We start from the raw sequence: 15,928 nt of genomic DNA on the forward strand, positions 1-15,928 counted from the left end.
TTCACCTTAACCCTTTCTGATCTTGTGATAAAAATGTTTTAAGTTCTGCTGAAGAACTACGCAGAACGTAGTTTGGTAGAATCAATGAAGTATCTGGGGGTTCTTTTCCCTGCGACACGACCCCCGCTCGTCCAGCAAACTCCGCTTACTCGCGCGCACGTGCGCGTACACGGAACGCCGGAAGATCAAACAGACAGTTAACCTAGGCGCTGCGGCTCCTCTAGCACGTGTACAGCCATGACACAATTCAGGAGCTACTTACTATGATTCACCCTCTTATACAGCTGCGTGGTTTTTACTATATCAGTGCAGGGTAAGTAATCTTGCACACAAGCACAAGCGTAGCAGAGCAGGGGGGCATTCGAATCCAAAAAAGATTGTACTTCTAACCACTACGCCACCTGCTGTTTTGTACTGTACTGCTTTGTGCAGTCACCCGCTTCAAGTGACCTTCATGTAACGGCATGAACCGGCGATGTAGCAGAAATGCAAGAATTGGAACTGTTCCGTGCTGTAAACCCTACGCGAGGGACAATAATAGGGACAATCCCTGTGCACTTTCTTTATTATGGACACGGTCGCGTTATGTAATTCTCGCGGTGTGCAGAAAATAGCCCCTCGCTCGGCCCTCTCTCACCGCGGCTACGCCTCTACACGCGGGTACTTACTGTACGAGCGGCTTCCACTTTAAGACCGACGAAAATATATAAATAAAGAAGCGGGAGCTTCCGGTCGGTCAAACTAAAAAGGCGATCCGATCGGCGTGTGTGTGTCGGTGTGCAGTGAGTGACAGCAGCGAGCGCGGAGCCTCCGCACTCTGACTCTCCCTCTCGTTCATTCACACACTCAGTCACTCAGTCAGTCAGTGAGTCAGTCAGTCAGTCACAGTCAGTCAGTCAGTCAGTCGCTCGCTCGCTCGATCGCTCGTGTCCTCTCCGGTGCGAGTCTCAGACATGGTGAAGATAACGTTACACGGCGTCGGGGGGCACAAGGCCGACAAGGAGGGCGACGGAGACAAAGCCGAAGTGCTCGTGCCCTGTCCGCCGCACGTGAGTTCCGTCCTCGCGCCCGCCGATGCCATCGTGTACCGCTGTAATAACTTTTATAGTTGTGCATGCTTATTATTATTGTTATTATTTTTGTTGTTGTTATTTTAACTTACTAATTTGTCCAGGGTGACTCGCAATGAATCATGTCATAAACTTTACAGTGGTTTACCCAATTTAACGGCAATGTGTTCTTACTGCATATTCCAATGAATGTCACAATGTGTATATTAAAAAACCTATCGATAGCTAACGATATGTTATTGTTAATAACTTCGACAGGATGGGGGGAACAAACGGGTTTTCCAGATCTGCCAGTTTATTCCCACATTCAGACTGTGAAAGGGACACATGGAGCGATAAACCATGCTTTATGACTTAAAAATGTTTTTTTTTTTTTTTTTTTTGTCTAAAGAACAGTCTTCTCCAAAATGAGCTGAAAAGTATTGTTTTCACGGGCAGACAGAGACAGTAGTAGCTGTTTCACATTTGTAGCGCATTGCTGGCGGTATTTATTGAGCCCTGTGCAAAAACACGAGTGTATCGCTCTGGATGCTGTAACGGACGGACAGCTGTGACCTCATCGGTCCGCACACAAAGGTCACATCTCTCTGCAGTGTATCGCTCACATCGGACACTCTTCTGTCCGTTGTGGTTTGCCCGATGAAATCCATATCCATTAGAGCTGCTGACGGAATTAATGTCAATGATTCTCAATTGTTTCCCAGCTGCTCCCCTGTGGGGGGGAGGGGGGCTTTCGGGACAAAAGGCCACCTGTAGTCTCGGGTTGGTCTTTTCCGAAAACTGCGATACGCTCGTGTTATAACGGCGTCGCGCAGTGTGTGTGTATTGGACGCGTCGTGCTGCTCAGCCTTACACGTTCGTTCGGCAGCAACGGCATCGAGATGATTAGTTTTGTTTCTTTGTTTCATTTGAATGAACTTTCTGTATCATGTAATGTATCTAAATACAAGGTTTCACAGAGTAACAACACGTTCTGTTCAAGTCTGTCATCTGCAGTATTAACTGTGTTCAAACTGCGACCATTTAAAAATATCTAAATTAATGTATATAACAAGTATGACTGAACGTCTGCTGTTAAACTGGACGCTTAAACGATTTTTTTTTTTTTTTTTTTTTTTTTTTTTAACCGAGAACGTCAGACGTGACTAATGACAGACATCGTACGTAACTCAGCTTGACACCCCTTTTCTTCCTTATTACTCCACCGCTTAATGGATTTATAGCGCACGCGTAGTTGAGGAGAGGCGAGCGCGCCCACGATGTCCGTAGTCACACCTATTAATAGCCCGTTTCTCACGAAGCTTTGTGTTCGTGTCTTGTGCACTATTGTACTGTGTGGTTCCGTTTGTACCCGGGAACAGCAGACCGTGGCAGCGGGGAGCTGTGCGACGCTATGAATAGAAATATTACTCCTTGCTCCCCCGCGTTAGCATAGTTCATTGTAAAACGGGGAACGGGCTTCCGCTCTCCTTGGGCGACGTACGTAACGTGCGTAATGTGCGTAGGAGGAGCGCGCACGGCGGGCAGACGCGCCGAGAGACCGGGGGCGGCCATGCATTGCTCATAGCGCGCGCACGTCTGCGGACGCTTCCCAGCAGCGAGCAGGCAACCCCCTCCGCAGAGCCTCCCCCGCAGGAGCAGGCGGAAGGGCGGTCTTTTCCAGCTTTGGCGCTTCCTGACAGCCGGCGTACTGCTTACGAAAGCAGTGCTTCTTAAACGTTACTCCAGTTTAGTTAAAAGGGCTGACAGTAAACTTCTTACTTATGCAAGGATTTGTTTTTGTACTGTACGTTTTTCTGTGTACTTTATAAGTACAATATAAAACAAAAACAAGCACATATGTATTTCGTGGGAAACATATGATATTAATTCAGTAAGACACCTGAATAAAGTACTTTCTTTAAATTGCTCAAAAGTTGCACTGTTTTTAATACATATACACGCAATGTTTAACCAGTTCAAAGAAATATATTGATAAAATGTAATGCATCTCAAACCCAGAAACGGAGAGTTCATAAAATGCTGCGCTTGGCGCTTTTAAAGCGTCGGAGCCACTTCCACCAGAGCACTTCAGTGTCCCTAAGCATCGCTCCGAATTTTCCCTGCTCCTTTTGTCTCACGGCCCTTCTGAGAGTTCTTCCTCTGTTTTCGGTGCGTTTTAGGCTCCTTGGCCTTAAATCTTTCCCTCCCTGCAGGAAGAACTCGGCCTTCGCCTCCACCCCAAGCGGTCTCCTGTGAAGAACCTTTGGTGTCTCGTTGTCAGCCTGGTGGTCGTCCTGTGTGGCCTGGTCCTGGCATCCGTATACCTGTACAGACATTATTTTATTTCACAGGTGAGGCCCATCGACATTTTGTGCATCTTTGCCATTTCTAGGCAGCGTAGTGCTTAACACTGCTACTTTTAAACCCAATGGTTGCAGGTTTGAATTCCGCCTTCTGCGCTAGTACCCTTGGGCAAGGTACTTAGCATAAATTGATGTATAAATGCATCTCTAATTGCTGGTAGCTTACCATTGATAGTTGCTTTAGAGAAAAGCATCAGCTAAATGAGTAAATGCAGTGAATGTGTAGGCTGTGCTGAAAGATAATCAAAGAGTACGAAATATTGCTGTTTTATCAGCAGCTAGAACTGAATAACCTTTATTTTTAAAAATACTAGTCAGTAAAAATTTATTTGCGTGAAGAACAATGCTTTAAGGAATGGCTTCAATATGCACTTGAATAATATCAAGAAAAAAGCTCTCTTAAAATGATTGATTTAATAAACAGCATGGAAGCTCAGCTTTTCAAATTAACACTCTCCACTAACAACTATACATGACCAAAATAGCAGCAGTTTCTACAGTTCACTTTTGAAACACTGTGGGCAGAAGGATGTGCATGGTGTGATGTGCTGCTGAGAGCAAATAAAATAGTTTCCTAAGGGTGTCTTCTGTACCCAACAAAAGTAGAGCCTGTATGTGCATTGTCCAAGGGTTGTATCTGAGAGCCAAGAAAAACTAAATTTTGGTGAGAGTATAATCGCTTTATTTATTCGTTATGGACAAGCACTTGTCCAGTGCAACATTTTGATGGTGCTGAGCCTATCCCAGGGTGTGAGGCAGGGTGTACTCTGGACAGGACACCAAAGCATCACAAGCGTGCCTTTGAACTGTGGGAGGAAACCCAAGCAAACATGGGCAGAACATATACACCCTACATAAACTGAGCTGGATTTGAGCACATGACTCAACATACAGTCCTGATTCTATGAGGCAGCAACACTACCTGCTATACCAGCATGCAGCCAGACTATGATTTGTTGTCAAGCTGGCCTCAGCATTAATGACATTCACAGTTTCTCTAGTACAGCAATCCCTCTATTTGCGAAATTAATCTGTTCATGAAAATGATGGTCATACCTATATTTTGGACACCAAAAGTCCATTTCCCATTATTTTAAGTCGGGAAAAATAATAAGCCCATCCCAGCTCATCCAAAAACCCTGAAAAAACTTTCTAGAATATCACAGAAACACTGTAAAACACCTATATAACAATCAACCCATGATTTCAGCATGATATAAAATGCATACATTTGCATTTATTGTTTTAGCAGATGCTTTTGTTCATAAAGATGTACATTTCAGAAAACAGTACTAAAGTGCATTACATCATCAGATGGAGAGCTCTAGATGCAGACTTGAATCACCTAATGATTATCCAACACGTAGAGGTAATTAATGTGTATATTTCTAGGCAGTTCATGTTAGAAACTAATTGTGTTTTCCTTTTGTCCAGTAGATAACAACAAACATTCCATAATGAAATTTGTTTAAAAACATAAGTGCAATTTAAAACAAAAAAGGCAAGTTACTGTAATGAACTTTAACTGTACTTGCTGAGTGTAGAGTAGGATAGCTGATTATGAATGACATCCTTTCAACATTACTATAATTCCACTTCACTTGTGCTATGAGTGACTAGCAGATTGTTTTAAGACACACTATGGACAAATTTTGAAATAATTCTTTTATGTTCCATAAATTGAAAATTGGATATCAGAAGCCAAGAGCCGTTACGCTGAAATTTTGTAGTGTTTGTAAATTGGGGACAGCTGTAACACGTGGTACTTTCCATGATTATGGTGGAGGCGTGTTGGTGATTGATGTGGATTATAAAGGAATTGTTTTTTGCGCTCTACAAGAAGCAGGTCCCAGAGGAGAACTTCTTCCATTGCCGTGTGTTGTATGAGGACTCAATCTACGCCCCCCTGCGTGGTCGTCAGGAGCTAGAGGAGAACGTGGGGATTTACCTGAAGGAGAACTATGAGCAGATCAGTGTTCCCCTACCACGCTTCGGTGGGAGTGACCCAGCTGACATTGTCCATGACTTCCACAGGGTAAGGCTTAACCACACATACCTACTTTTGTATGCATTCATTCTCAAAGATATGTACAGTTCTAAATATATTTTGATAGATGAAGCGGAGTATTTGATAACTTGACGACAAAGTATCAATACATGTACCTTACCCTTATTCTGAACCTGTATATGTAGGCATTTGGTTTTGGACATGACTTTCTTGATCACTTTTTTGTTAATGACATCCATACACAATTAATACATTGTCCAGTTTAAGAAATTAAAGTCAGAAAAATCTGCATAATTCAGTTGTCTTAGAAGTCCACACATTTTTTTCTTCTCTATTTTCTCCCTCAGGGTCTGACAGCATATCATGACCTTGCTTTGGACAAATGCTACATTATAGAGCTCAACACCTCTATTGTTATGCCCCCAAGGAGTCTGTGGGAACTACTGATCAATGTCAAGGTCCTGCCAAGTTTTTTTTTCTTTTTAATATTTTGTTTAAATATTGTTGCATTACTACAATTTTTAATCTGCTTCCTGCTCACAGATATTAGTAGCATCTGAGAAAGACTAATTTTTTTGTGACTTTTTAAGTTTTTTTTTTTGCCTTGTATTAATCTATCTCTATAAATCACTTTAGACAAACGCATCATCAAAACAAAGAATAATAGTAAAGTAGGAGTGTAAGAAGACAAGCACTGGTTTTTCAGAAATTAATACAAGTCTTTATCTAATTAAGAGGAGTTTCATTATTTTTTTTTTTAATTAATTTACTCAACTGAGGACAGTGTGAAGTTCTTTCCTTTGAAGAGTCTGGTCCATAGAGGTCCCCCAGTAGAGCAGTAGGGGGCACTCAAATAGGTTTCATATGCAGTTTGGCTTTTAACCAGAGAACTACAGCACTAAGTGTCTAGACCAAGGATGCTTGCTAATATTGTTAGTATTTCCTGTTTTTGCATTATCATTCAAGGTGTGCAAAATGTCATTGGCATTTTACAAGTGTGCGTGCTTTAGGGAGAGTTTGCCCTGGCTAACAAAAGCTTTGTTGGTGTGCCTCTACAGAGGGGAAGCTACCTGCCACAGACCTACCTCATTCAGGAGGAGATGGTGGTAACAGGCCGGGTGTGGAACCTGCGACCCCTGGGCTTCTACATTCAGAGACTCTGCAGCGGCAAGGAGACCTACCGGCTGCGACGACACCACTCACAAAGACGTGAGTCGCATGCTGATCAGTCTCACATACACAGATTCACACGCGTGACCAATGTATGCGGTGCTTCCCATTGTCAGTAGTTTGAGGTCTTCGTTGCCTCATTCACTTTTTTACCTGGCAAACACTGACTTGCTTCTAGAGGAGGTGAAGTGAGTTTCTCGCATTCGCAGGATTTCATCTACGAAAGTTTTGAGAAATTTTGTCTATGAAGTTCTGAAATTTAAGACTTGACACTGTTTGCAGCCATAACACACACACACACACACACACACACACACACACACACACACACACACACACACACACACACACACACACTTTCGGAACCGCTTGTCCCATACGGGGTTGCGGGGAACCGGAGCCTACCCGGCAACACAGGGCGTAAGGCCGGAGGGGGAAGGGGACACACCCAGGACGGGACGCCAGTCCACCGCAAGGCACCCCAAGCGGGACTTGAACCCCAGACCCACTGGAGAGCAGGACTGCGGTCCAACCCACTGCGCCACCGCACCCCCCGCAGCCATAACAGTGAATTGTTACTGAGTACGGGGCACTCAAGGAGCAGGCTTGCTCTTTCGATTTTGTTTCACTAATTGAATCAACATTTATGATCTTTTTCTGCCTCGAGTTTCAACAGCAAGCTGGAATGACAAGTACTTTATGGGGAACGCATGACTTTTTAAAGTTTCAACTGTGAAAGAAAACATTGCAGTTGCTGTGGTTGAGTATAAATGTAGTAGGTTTTTCCCTGTTCTGAAAGCTTTATTGACGCTCTTCTCTGTTTGCTTGTTTTTTTCCATAGGTATTAATAAGCGTGAAGCACAGAACTGTCACAGCATCCGTCACTTTGAGAACACATTTGTGGTAGAAACTGTTATCTGTGATTCAGTCTAAAATGTGTGCTTTGTGGGATCCACCAACACAATCCAACCCCCCACCAGTGTGTGTGCAGTTGCACTTTACATCATTCTTAATACTGTTGCAAACTGTCATTTCAGCTTTTATTTCAGTCCTACTCTAACTTTCTCCCTTTTATGTTTTCACTTGTATTATTTGTTATGTTTATTTTGGTTGTTTTGGTCAAGTTCTCAGAAAAAAAAAATTGTTGCACTATTGTGTTCTTAATATGGAACCAAAGGCATGTTTTTATTGTCAGATGATGGCTGATTCTGTTTACAAAATGTTTTGCCCTCACTCCTGACTGCAGGGTTAATCGAATTTTAATAAATCTTGGAGCTGGGTCTTGTATGTCTATGTTTAACAGTAAATTCAAATTCTGTCAGAAATGCAGTATTTAACAAATACAAATTTTGTGTGTAAAATGTATAAATATACTTTTTCTGTGTGCTTTACATATATGTGCATGTTTGGTTTTTTCCCTCACATCTATTTTAAGTCTAGGTAAAACCTGCACATTTATGGAAATTCCTTTTTGGATGTAACTTTTTTATGAATAGTTTTTTTGTGTGTGTGGGTGTGTGAGAGCAGTTCCCATTACAAAGCTGCATCACCATTTGTTTTATAGAATGTGCCTTTTTGGCTTGCCGTTGGTGTTTCTTCCACACTTTGTCCTCTTGGTACATTACCCTCCAGTAGCACTCCTCCGTTCACGGAGTACACCTGCAGGGTGTGGGCAGAGCTTTATTATGAAACATTAAAGGGGTTCACCATGTGACTTGAGCTTCCCCTAATGTCAGTCAAAACTTCTGTAAGTCAAAACTTTGTCATTTGGTTTTTCATACCCTGCAATTGGGGGAGGGGATTCTTGCAGCCCCTTGATGAATTTGTTGACACAGACTCTTCCATTTCACCCACATTTGCAGGAATTCATTCCCCCGAACAAGTTTGCTCATGATGAGCCATGCAGACACTGATTGCACTGTCTTCTTCTGAACGAAATGCTATGGGGGTTCAGAAACAGAATGAAAGTTATGGGTTAATTTGATATCTGTACTCAATATCCTACAATTACTTATGTGACAGACCTGACTTGTATGTTCTGTTTGCTTGTGTAGCCTTTTACCAATGAATAAATCTGGATGTGATCTCAATATCTGTGTGGTGCTATCTTTGTTGCTGGATACAGCTACATTGTAAGCTCTAGAATGGTTGTAAGTGGCTTCCACAAAATGATGTACATTGGTCCCTCAGTCATGATGGAATCTCTTTCCACTTTTGTTCAGATTACATTTGTTCATGTACCTGATGTTTTTCTCCAAAGCAACTTATAATGTTAAACTACCTACCATTATACAGTTGGATAATTTTACAATTTTAGAGTAATTGCCTTTCTCAAAGATGCTGTAGTAGTAGGCGAGACTTAAACCTGCAACCTTCAAACGCAACAGTATTAACCACTACACTATCAGCTATGATATGTGATGTGTAGCCATATGTATAGTTCCTTATGAAAGCCTTCATACCCTTGTAAATTTTTCATATTCTGCTATATTAAAATACAGCTGAAAATGCAATACAACAATTTTTTTAAAATCTGTAGTACATAACACATTGAAAAGTACTGGTCTTCACTAAAGTTGTGAAGTCAAAGCCCCTTCCTGCAGTTTGCAGGCATCTTGTTAATATCAGTTTCCTGTCAAGAATGTACTTGTTTCTTAATTCATTCAGAGACACCCTTTCCCAAATAAACTTCATCATTTACACAGCTGGGTAATTTTACTGGAACAATTTAGGACAAGTACCTTGCTCAAGGGTACTACAGCTCAGATCTGAACCTACAGACTTTGGGGCCAAAGGAAGCAGCTCTAACCACTACACAAGCATCTACCTTTACCAAGCTGCTTCTGCTTCCCTCCCCTTGAGTTTCTATTCTGGTGTGTTTCCGAAGGCAGAACTGCAAGTCATTTTTGCTCTGCTAGATAAATTTTAGAAAACAGACTGGTGAAGATAGTACAATGAAAATTAAACTTGGAAAAGTTTTATCTTCAAAAATTTCTAAGTCAGACATTCATAACACTGTCACAGCCACGCCAGCACCTCAACTAACAGCACCTGGCTCCCATTAAGCACCTGACTTCAGTTGGAGTACTTGGGTTAAAAAAAACCATCACTTGACCACTCCCTAGTTGCACAATCTCTCTTGAGACAACCGTCCCTCTGTGCTCTCAAACTTTCCTTGCCTTATGTATCCCATGTCCTGTTTCTCATTGTTCCCCAGTCCTGCTCTACGTTCCTCCGGTAAGCAACCGTTCGCCTTGTCCCCCCGAATACAATTTCAGCTCCTTGCTTCTGTTCAGTTCGTCAATCGACTGACCATTCGCCTGTCCCCAACCACGAGAACAAATCTGATCCCTTAATACTAAATAAACAATCCTGCACTTGGATGTAGCCTCCTCCATGTCCTCTGTTCCGAATGACAAACACAAGGTACAAGTGTCTATTTTGAATCAAGTTCATATTTTCAAAAACTTAATGTTAACAAAAAATTATGGCTATTTCATGCCGACTAACGGTTTCAGAATACACTGCAACCATAAAGGCCTGCTACAGAACCTTCTCAATTCATACACAACAGCAGCAATGTGAACTCCACAAGGCTTGTATCTGTGATAGCATCCTTTGGAAAAAAAAGAATCCAGGGCTAATGTGCAAAAATCATAATCTGGAGTAATGAACTGAACTGCAGACACATATGCCAGGATAAGTCTTCTAATCATTTTAAAATGTCTACATGGGTCTAGGGAAACCTAGGAAATGCCTTCTACACATACTGTTTTGCACCAGCTTTTTAAAATGGTACTTTTAACTGTTGTATAGAGAGACATCTCTGAATTATTGGGTCTCATGACTGCCCTGCATGTTCATTTAAAAGATGAGCAATATGAAACCATTTTAAGTGAACACAGGCATATTATCATTTACATTTATTCATTTAGCAGATGCTTTTCTGCAAAGAGACATACACCTCACAGAAAATAAAATGTGTGCAATGCAATAGCAGAAAGAGAGATTCACATGATAGTAGGTGACATGCTCTTCAGATGAATGTCTGCGCTATGCACACAGTAGAGCCTAGGATAAGAACAATGGGGAGATTGACGTTCACCACTATGAGCACACAGAGAATTTGGAAATCACCGTTCCACTCCCGCTGCCATAATGCTCATCACACGTGGCACTCCTCAACCCAGCTGGTGAAGTCGTTCTGAGCCACAGGCCCTATCAACAGCACAATGACAGCCCACATCATATTGCATCACAAGCCAGCAGGGTTGCTGCTGGAGTGTCCGAAGCCCACGATCGGAGTGGGTACACCAACACCAGTAGGCAGTCCACACTGAAGAGTCATGAAAACTGAGATAGAGTGTAGGTTTATGGAGATGAGTGTTGCAGGGATCATGCAGACCAGGCCTCCAAAAGAGTATAGCCCTTCATGTAACAGAAAATGCAAAAAGCACCTCCAAAATTGTTAAGTTAGCCATATATGTGCCTGAGATTTTCATCAAACCCAGCCCACGAATGAAGGTCCACAAATACAACTCATTAAACGCACCTGCTCCACCCTGCAGGTCAAACTGGGGTATCTGAAAGGCAAATAGTGCTGCTCTGTGCATCTGCACTGACATTTACCAAAACAGAAAAACCTTTTCACATGCATCTCTATCTCTCTTATCAGTACACTTTTGCCTTTGATGTTCAAAGAAAAGGTAGCTGAAGATGAAATGGTGATATCAAAACATCTGTACATGTACGTACAAACACACACACACACACACACACACACACACACACTGTCTGAGCCGCTTGTCCCATACAGGGTCGCAGGGAGCTGGAGCCTAGCCCAGCAGCACAGGGCGTAGGGCTGGAGGGGGAGGGGACACACCCAGGATGGGATGCCAGTCCGTCACAGGGCACCCCAAGCGGGACTCGAACCCCAGACCCACTGGAGAGCAGGACCCGGGCCAACCCACTGCGCCCCCCCCCCCCCCCCCCCCCCCCCCCAAAACATCTGTATTGTTTGTATATTTGTTTGGTGTGAATCCACATCTATTCATCTATCTGTCTATTTAAAATGACCCAGCTGTATAAATGGGTAAATAATCATGAGCTTGTAATGGTTGTAACATTAACGTTGTAAGCTGCTTTGGAGAAAAGCGTCAGCTAAATGAATAAATGTACAGGTAAATGTATCCAGTTTCAATAATGGCTTGCCCCAAGCAGGATGGCGATGATCTGGAGCCTATCCTGGGAGCATTGGCTGTGAGGCTGAGAGGACAGGATGGACAGGATGCCAGTCTATTGCAGTGTGATTCCTCACGTGTTACTATTTCTGCACCAGTGGTTCATGAAACACCGAAAAGTTTCATGTGTTAATACAGCCAGTCCCACATATAAGTAAGTTGTGAAATATCACATCGCTGAGGTAGTTTCTAATGCAGAACAGGTGGACTACTATGGTATTTTGGATGTAAGAAGTCCTTCCTTTATTGTTTACTGAGTGCAGTGGTGCAGTGGGTTGGACCAGGTCCTGCTCTCCAGTGGGTCTGGGGTTCAAGTCCTGCTTGGGGTGCCTTGTGACAGACTGGTATCCTGTCCTGGGTGTGTCTCATGCCCTGTGTTGCCAGTTTAGGCTCTGGCTCCCTATGACCCACTATGGGACAAGTAGCTCAGATGATGTATGAGTACTGTGACTGACACCTGAAATGGACTTCCTAACCCACCTAATATTGCTACCCTGCACAGTTATTGTCAGTTTGTGAATTTGTAGTTATCAATGAATGACTTTGGCAGAGTCTGTCAGTCCTGTGTTGCTCAAGCAAACCTTATGCTTTCTCTTCCATGTGATCCACAGTGACAGCACGTTCAATGGAAGTTTACCAACAACATCCGGTGGCAGATCTGTGTGCCACTTGCAGCTGAGGTTGCTTCCCGTTTGCTGCTCGCTCTTCTGCGGGTAGAAGCTGAGGAAGTGCCCTGCAGTAGAGGGGAAGGTACTGTAGGTAAAAATACCACACCATTTTCACACTGTTTGATCTGGAAATCAATGTAGAATCCCATTCATCTTCCTTGAAGTTTTTACTTCTACGCATCCTGAGAAACTAAATTTTTTGTACATCTTAGTGGTAAAGGTTCTTGGGTTTTAAATGGTTAGGGTCCTGTATTCCTGCACTCAGAGGGGATTACTGTGGGCTGGGTACTTTACTGATGACTGATAAATTTTACTCAAGATACAAAGCTGGGAATAGCACTGTTTTCTTAAAAGTTTTCTTAGTATTACAAACAACTTGTGTCTTGTAAAAATGCAGTTGACATAACTCACATATGTTCATAGTCCAATTAGTGGCATTTCAATATTATGTAAAGTACAAGAGTGGGGGGTGCGGTGATGCAGTGGGTTGGACCGGGTCCTTCTCTCCAGCGGGTCTGGGGTTCGAGTTCCGCTTGGGGTGCCTTGCGAGGGACTGGCATCCTGTCCTAGGTGTGCCCCCTCCCCCTCTAGCCTTACGCTCTGAGTTGCCGGGTTAGGCTCTGGTTCCCCGCGACCCCGTATGGGATAAGCAGTTCAGAAAGTGTGTGTGTGTAAAGTACAAGAGTTCATAGCCCTTCATGTGAAACTCAATTTTCTCTGCTTTAGCAGGGTGCTCTGAAAGAATTAAATCATTACTGTGGATATTGCATTGACAGATAAAATTCGATCCCAGCCCTTTATCTCCATGAAGCTGCACCCGCCCCGCCCCGCCCTGCCACAACAAGCCCCCACAGCACAAACAAAACATCCCTCATGTTTGTGCTGTGCTGTGCTGTGCCATGAAAACCACACTTAGTGCCATTTCTGCTTTTAATCTATTTTCCAGTAAATTTTTCTATTTTGAAAAGGGCATTCATTTGCAGTTTTGGATTTACAAATGGGGCGGTGGCGCGGTGGGTTGGACCACAGTCCTGCTGTCTGGTGGGTCTGGGGTTCGAGTCCCGCTTGGGGTACCTTGCGACGGACTGGCGTCCCGTCCTGGGTGTGTCCCCTCCCCCTCCGGCCTTACGCCCTGTGTTGCCGGGTAGGCTCCGGTTCCCCGTGACCCCATATGGGACAAGCGGCTCTGAAGGTGTGTGTGGATTTACAAATATAACTGTTCTATATATAAAGCAATTCAAAACATTGTAGTGTTACATTTCTTTTGTAGATGTTTAATTGTTCATGAAGGAGACTGAAATCTGCAGTATTGATTTTTTTGGTTTTTCAGTTTTAGTGCCAACCAAGTGGAAGCAATACCATTAAATGAGGTTGGTTTTAAAAACAGACCGCGACATTAACATTCCTCCTTGTTCAAATGAATGCATGTTGTAATGAAGCTCAGAAAAGCAGTAATGGTTGGGCATTCTTTTGACACCAGCAACATCAGAATATGGAGTTAACTGCTCTTGTCCAACCCGAGGTTCTCCCTTGATGTCTAAAAGCAAGGAGAAGAAGACACTTCAGTGTCTTAGACATGGTTGTAGCTGAAAGCGGAACAAGCAGGAAGGCCATGTCCAAGTTCCAGCCGACTGTGCAGATGGATGCTTGCAGTGCATATTTGCATATGCATGGAAATTATTTCACTGGCAAAAGAGAGGGGATGAATTTATCATGTTCCTCCAACTTTAGCGGAGAGACAGCACAAGTCATTCATTTTAAAAAATGAGCTATTTAATCTTTTTTTTTTTTTTGTTTTTCCCCATATCCGTAAAAAAGTTTTCTAAACAAAGTTAATATGAAATGAAGTTGCTTAACAAAATTGTTACCAAATCATCACCGCAAAAAAACTGACAAAAATTTGCTATTTAACACAAGCAAAGCCACTTGCAGCGCAATAAAAAGTTACATATTTATGATCTATGTTTATAGAAGCAAAATAAAAGTTTTTTAACAGGGTAATCAAGCAGTGCTAGTCTCTATAATATGCTTTTTTACATAACATTAAACTAACTGTACTTAAGAATAACAAGCTTCTGCTAAATGAATACATGTAAATCTACACCGACTTACTTCTTGACCAATAGATCTTTTACAACATAGCATGCGTTAATGAAATACATAACAAAAATGCATCGCAAAATGATGTTGGGCTGATCTAAGTGTCAACATTTAGTTTTTTTTCCAGAAAGCATCAAAAGAGAAGTAGTATACAATCGGATCCAGGCAGCAGTTCAGGCTTGCATGAGCAATGATGACCTCTACAACTTGCAAGTCTATTTTATCTTGCCAGCTCAGCAGCGTTACAATGATGAATGGTAAGAAGAAGAAGGAAAACATCAACAAATTCATAGTAAAAAGTAAAAAGACCTTTCTGATGTTGTGTCCCATCAGGTCATTCTTACGCCTGCAGAGAGTCCGTATCACTGTTGCCGTGGAGGTCAGATTAATTACAAACAAAAGAACGAGACAAATAACCAGAATATACACGTAGACTGGTGGCGAGCCGATCGTGTCTTTTCCAGAGGAGGAATTGGTCGAGTTGCTGTTCAGGAGGCGAAAGCATTTAGTGGAGTCCTTTCCTTGTTTACAGTTGATTTCAGGGAGACAGTATATAACTGCCAGCAGCCACACAGCTACACACGCGATCCAGGAAGTTCTCGGGGTGCGCAGCGTCCGCGAGCGCAACGGGTACGACACTGCCAGCATGCGGTCCACGCTGATGAAAGTGATGAAGAAGGAGCTGGATAAGATGTTAGTCCTGAACACCAGGATGGCCACTTTGCAGAGTACGGCTCCGAAAGGCCACGATGAAGAGACATAGTAATAGATGCGAAGAGGCAGGGTAAGGATGAGGAGCAGATCCGAGACAGCCAGATGGGTCATGATGACCGTGTTAGCAGACCGGAGACCGTGTCTACGGACGAGGACCCATAGTGAGAGCACGTTCAGTGGGAGGCCCACCAACAGGGCCAGTGAGTAGATGACGGCAATGGGGGTGTCTGTCTCTTTCGCCGCTGGGCTCATTTTACATGTGATGGCAGCTTGCTCTTCACCGAAAACTGAATCGCTGCCACAGAGGCAGAAAGTATGAATGCACCGCATAAAGGACACAAAAATAGCAATAGCACACAGCTTCCTGCATTTACAGGAAGTGAATCTTCTAGTCAGAGATATCATATCTCTAACACCATCTGTTACCAAAACTGTGCATTTGGGCAGGGCAGGCTAGAAGTAAGATTAATGTTAAGGGCACAGAAAATAAAGCTTACCGCAAAGACAAGTTTTACGGCTGAATTTATATAACCGGTCCAACAGCATGGCATTTTTTGGCACCGCTAGACGTGACATGCTGGAAGACAGAAACGAGACAGAATGAACTTTGCGA

At 43.1% G+C, this 15,928-nt stretch overlaps 2 protein-coding genes across 4 annotated transcripts; one reads left to right on the forward strand and one right to left on the reverse strand.

Moving 5' to 3' along the window:
* The first annotated feature begins 362 nt into the window (after positions 1 to 362).
* On the forward strand, positions 363 to 8,683 carry LOC108935264 (integral membrane protein 2C-like). 3 transcript variants are annotated; one of them, XM_018753752.2, is made up of 6 exons: positions 363 to 1,049; positions 3,266 to 3,403; positions 5,262 to 5,450; positions 5,771 to 5,881; positions 6,482 to 6,632; positions 7,435 to 8,683. In XM_018753752.2, the coding sequence occupies exons 1-6, from the start codon at positions 954 to 956 to the stop codon at positions 7,524 to 7,526; spliced, it is 777 nt and encodes a 258-aa protein (XP_018609268.1). In that variant the 5' UTR covers positions 363 to 953; the 3' UTR covers positions 7,527 to 8,683. The 3 variants fall into 3 exon arrangements, with proteins under 3 accessions (XP_018609268.1, XP_018609266.1, XP_018609267.1); XM_018753750.2 differs by having other exon boundaries at positions 364 to 1,049; positions 5,256 to 5,450; XM_018753751.2 differs by having other exon boundaries at positions 364 to 1,049; positions 5,259 to 5,450.
* Positions 8,684 to 14,687: 6,004 nt separating this feature from the next.
* Positions 14,688 to 15,634, reverse strand: LOC108935105 (lysophosphatidic acid receptor 6-like). Its single transcript, XM_018753396.2, has one exon. The coding sequence runs from the start codon at positions 15,565 to 15,567 to the stop codon at positions 14,713 to 14,715; it is 855 nt and encodes a 284-aa protein (XP_018608912.2). The 5' UTR covers positions 15,568 to 15,634; the 3' UTR covers positions 14,688 to 14,712.
* Positions 15,635 to 15,928: the final 294 nt, after the last annotated feature.

Source organism: Scleropages formosus, chromosome 3 (genome assembly GCF_900964775.1).
Source record: "Scleropages formosus chromosome 3, fSclFor1.1, whole genome shotgun sequence".
Classification (NCBI taxonomy): domain Eukaryota; kingdom Metazoa; phylum Chordata; class Actinopteri; order Osteoglossiformes; family Osteoglossidae; genus Scleropages; species Scleropages formosus.

Coding starts and splice junctions, on each gene's coding strand:
- LOC108935264 (XM_018753750.2), top strand. CDS start 954: ATGGTGAAGATAACGTTACACGGCGTCGGGGGGCACAAGGCCGACAAG. Junction 3,404..5,255: donor GACATTATTTTATTTCACAG/GTGAGGCCCATC, acceptor GCGCTCTACAAG/AAGCAGGTCCCAGAGGAGAA. Junction 6,633..7,434: donor ACGACACCACTCACAAAGAC/GTGAGTCGCATG, acceptor TTTTTTCCATAG/GTATTAATAAGCGTGAAGCA.
- LOC108935105 (XM_018753396.2), bottom strand. CDS start 15,567: ATGAGCCCAGCGGCGAAAGAGACAGACACCCCCATTGCCGTCATCTAC.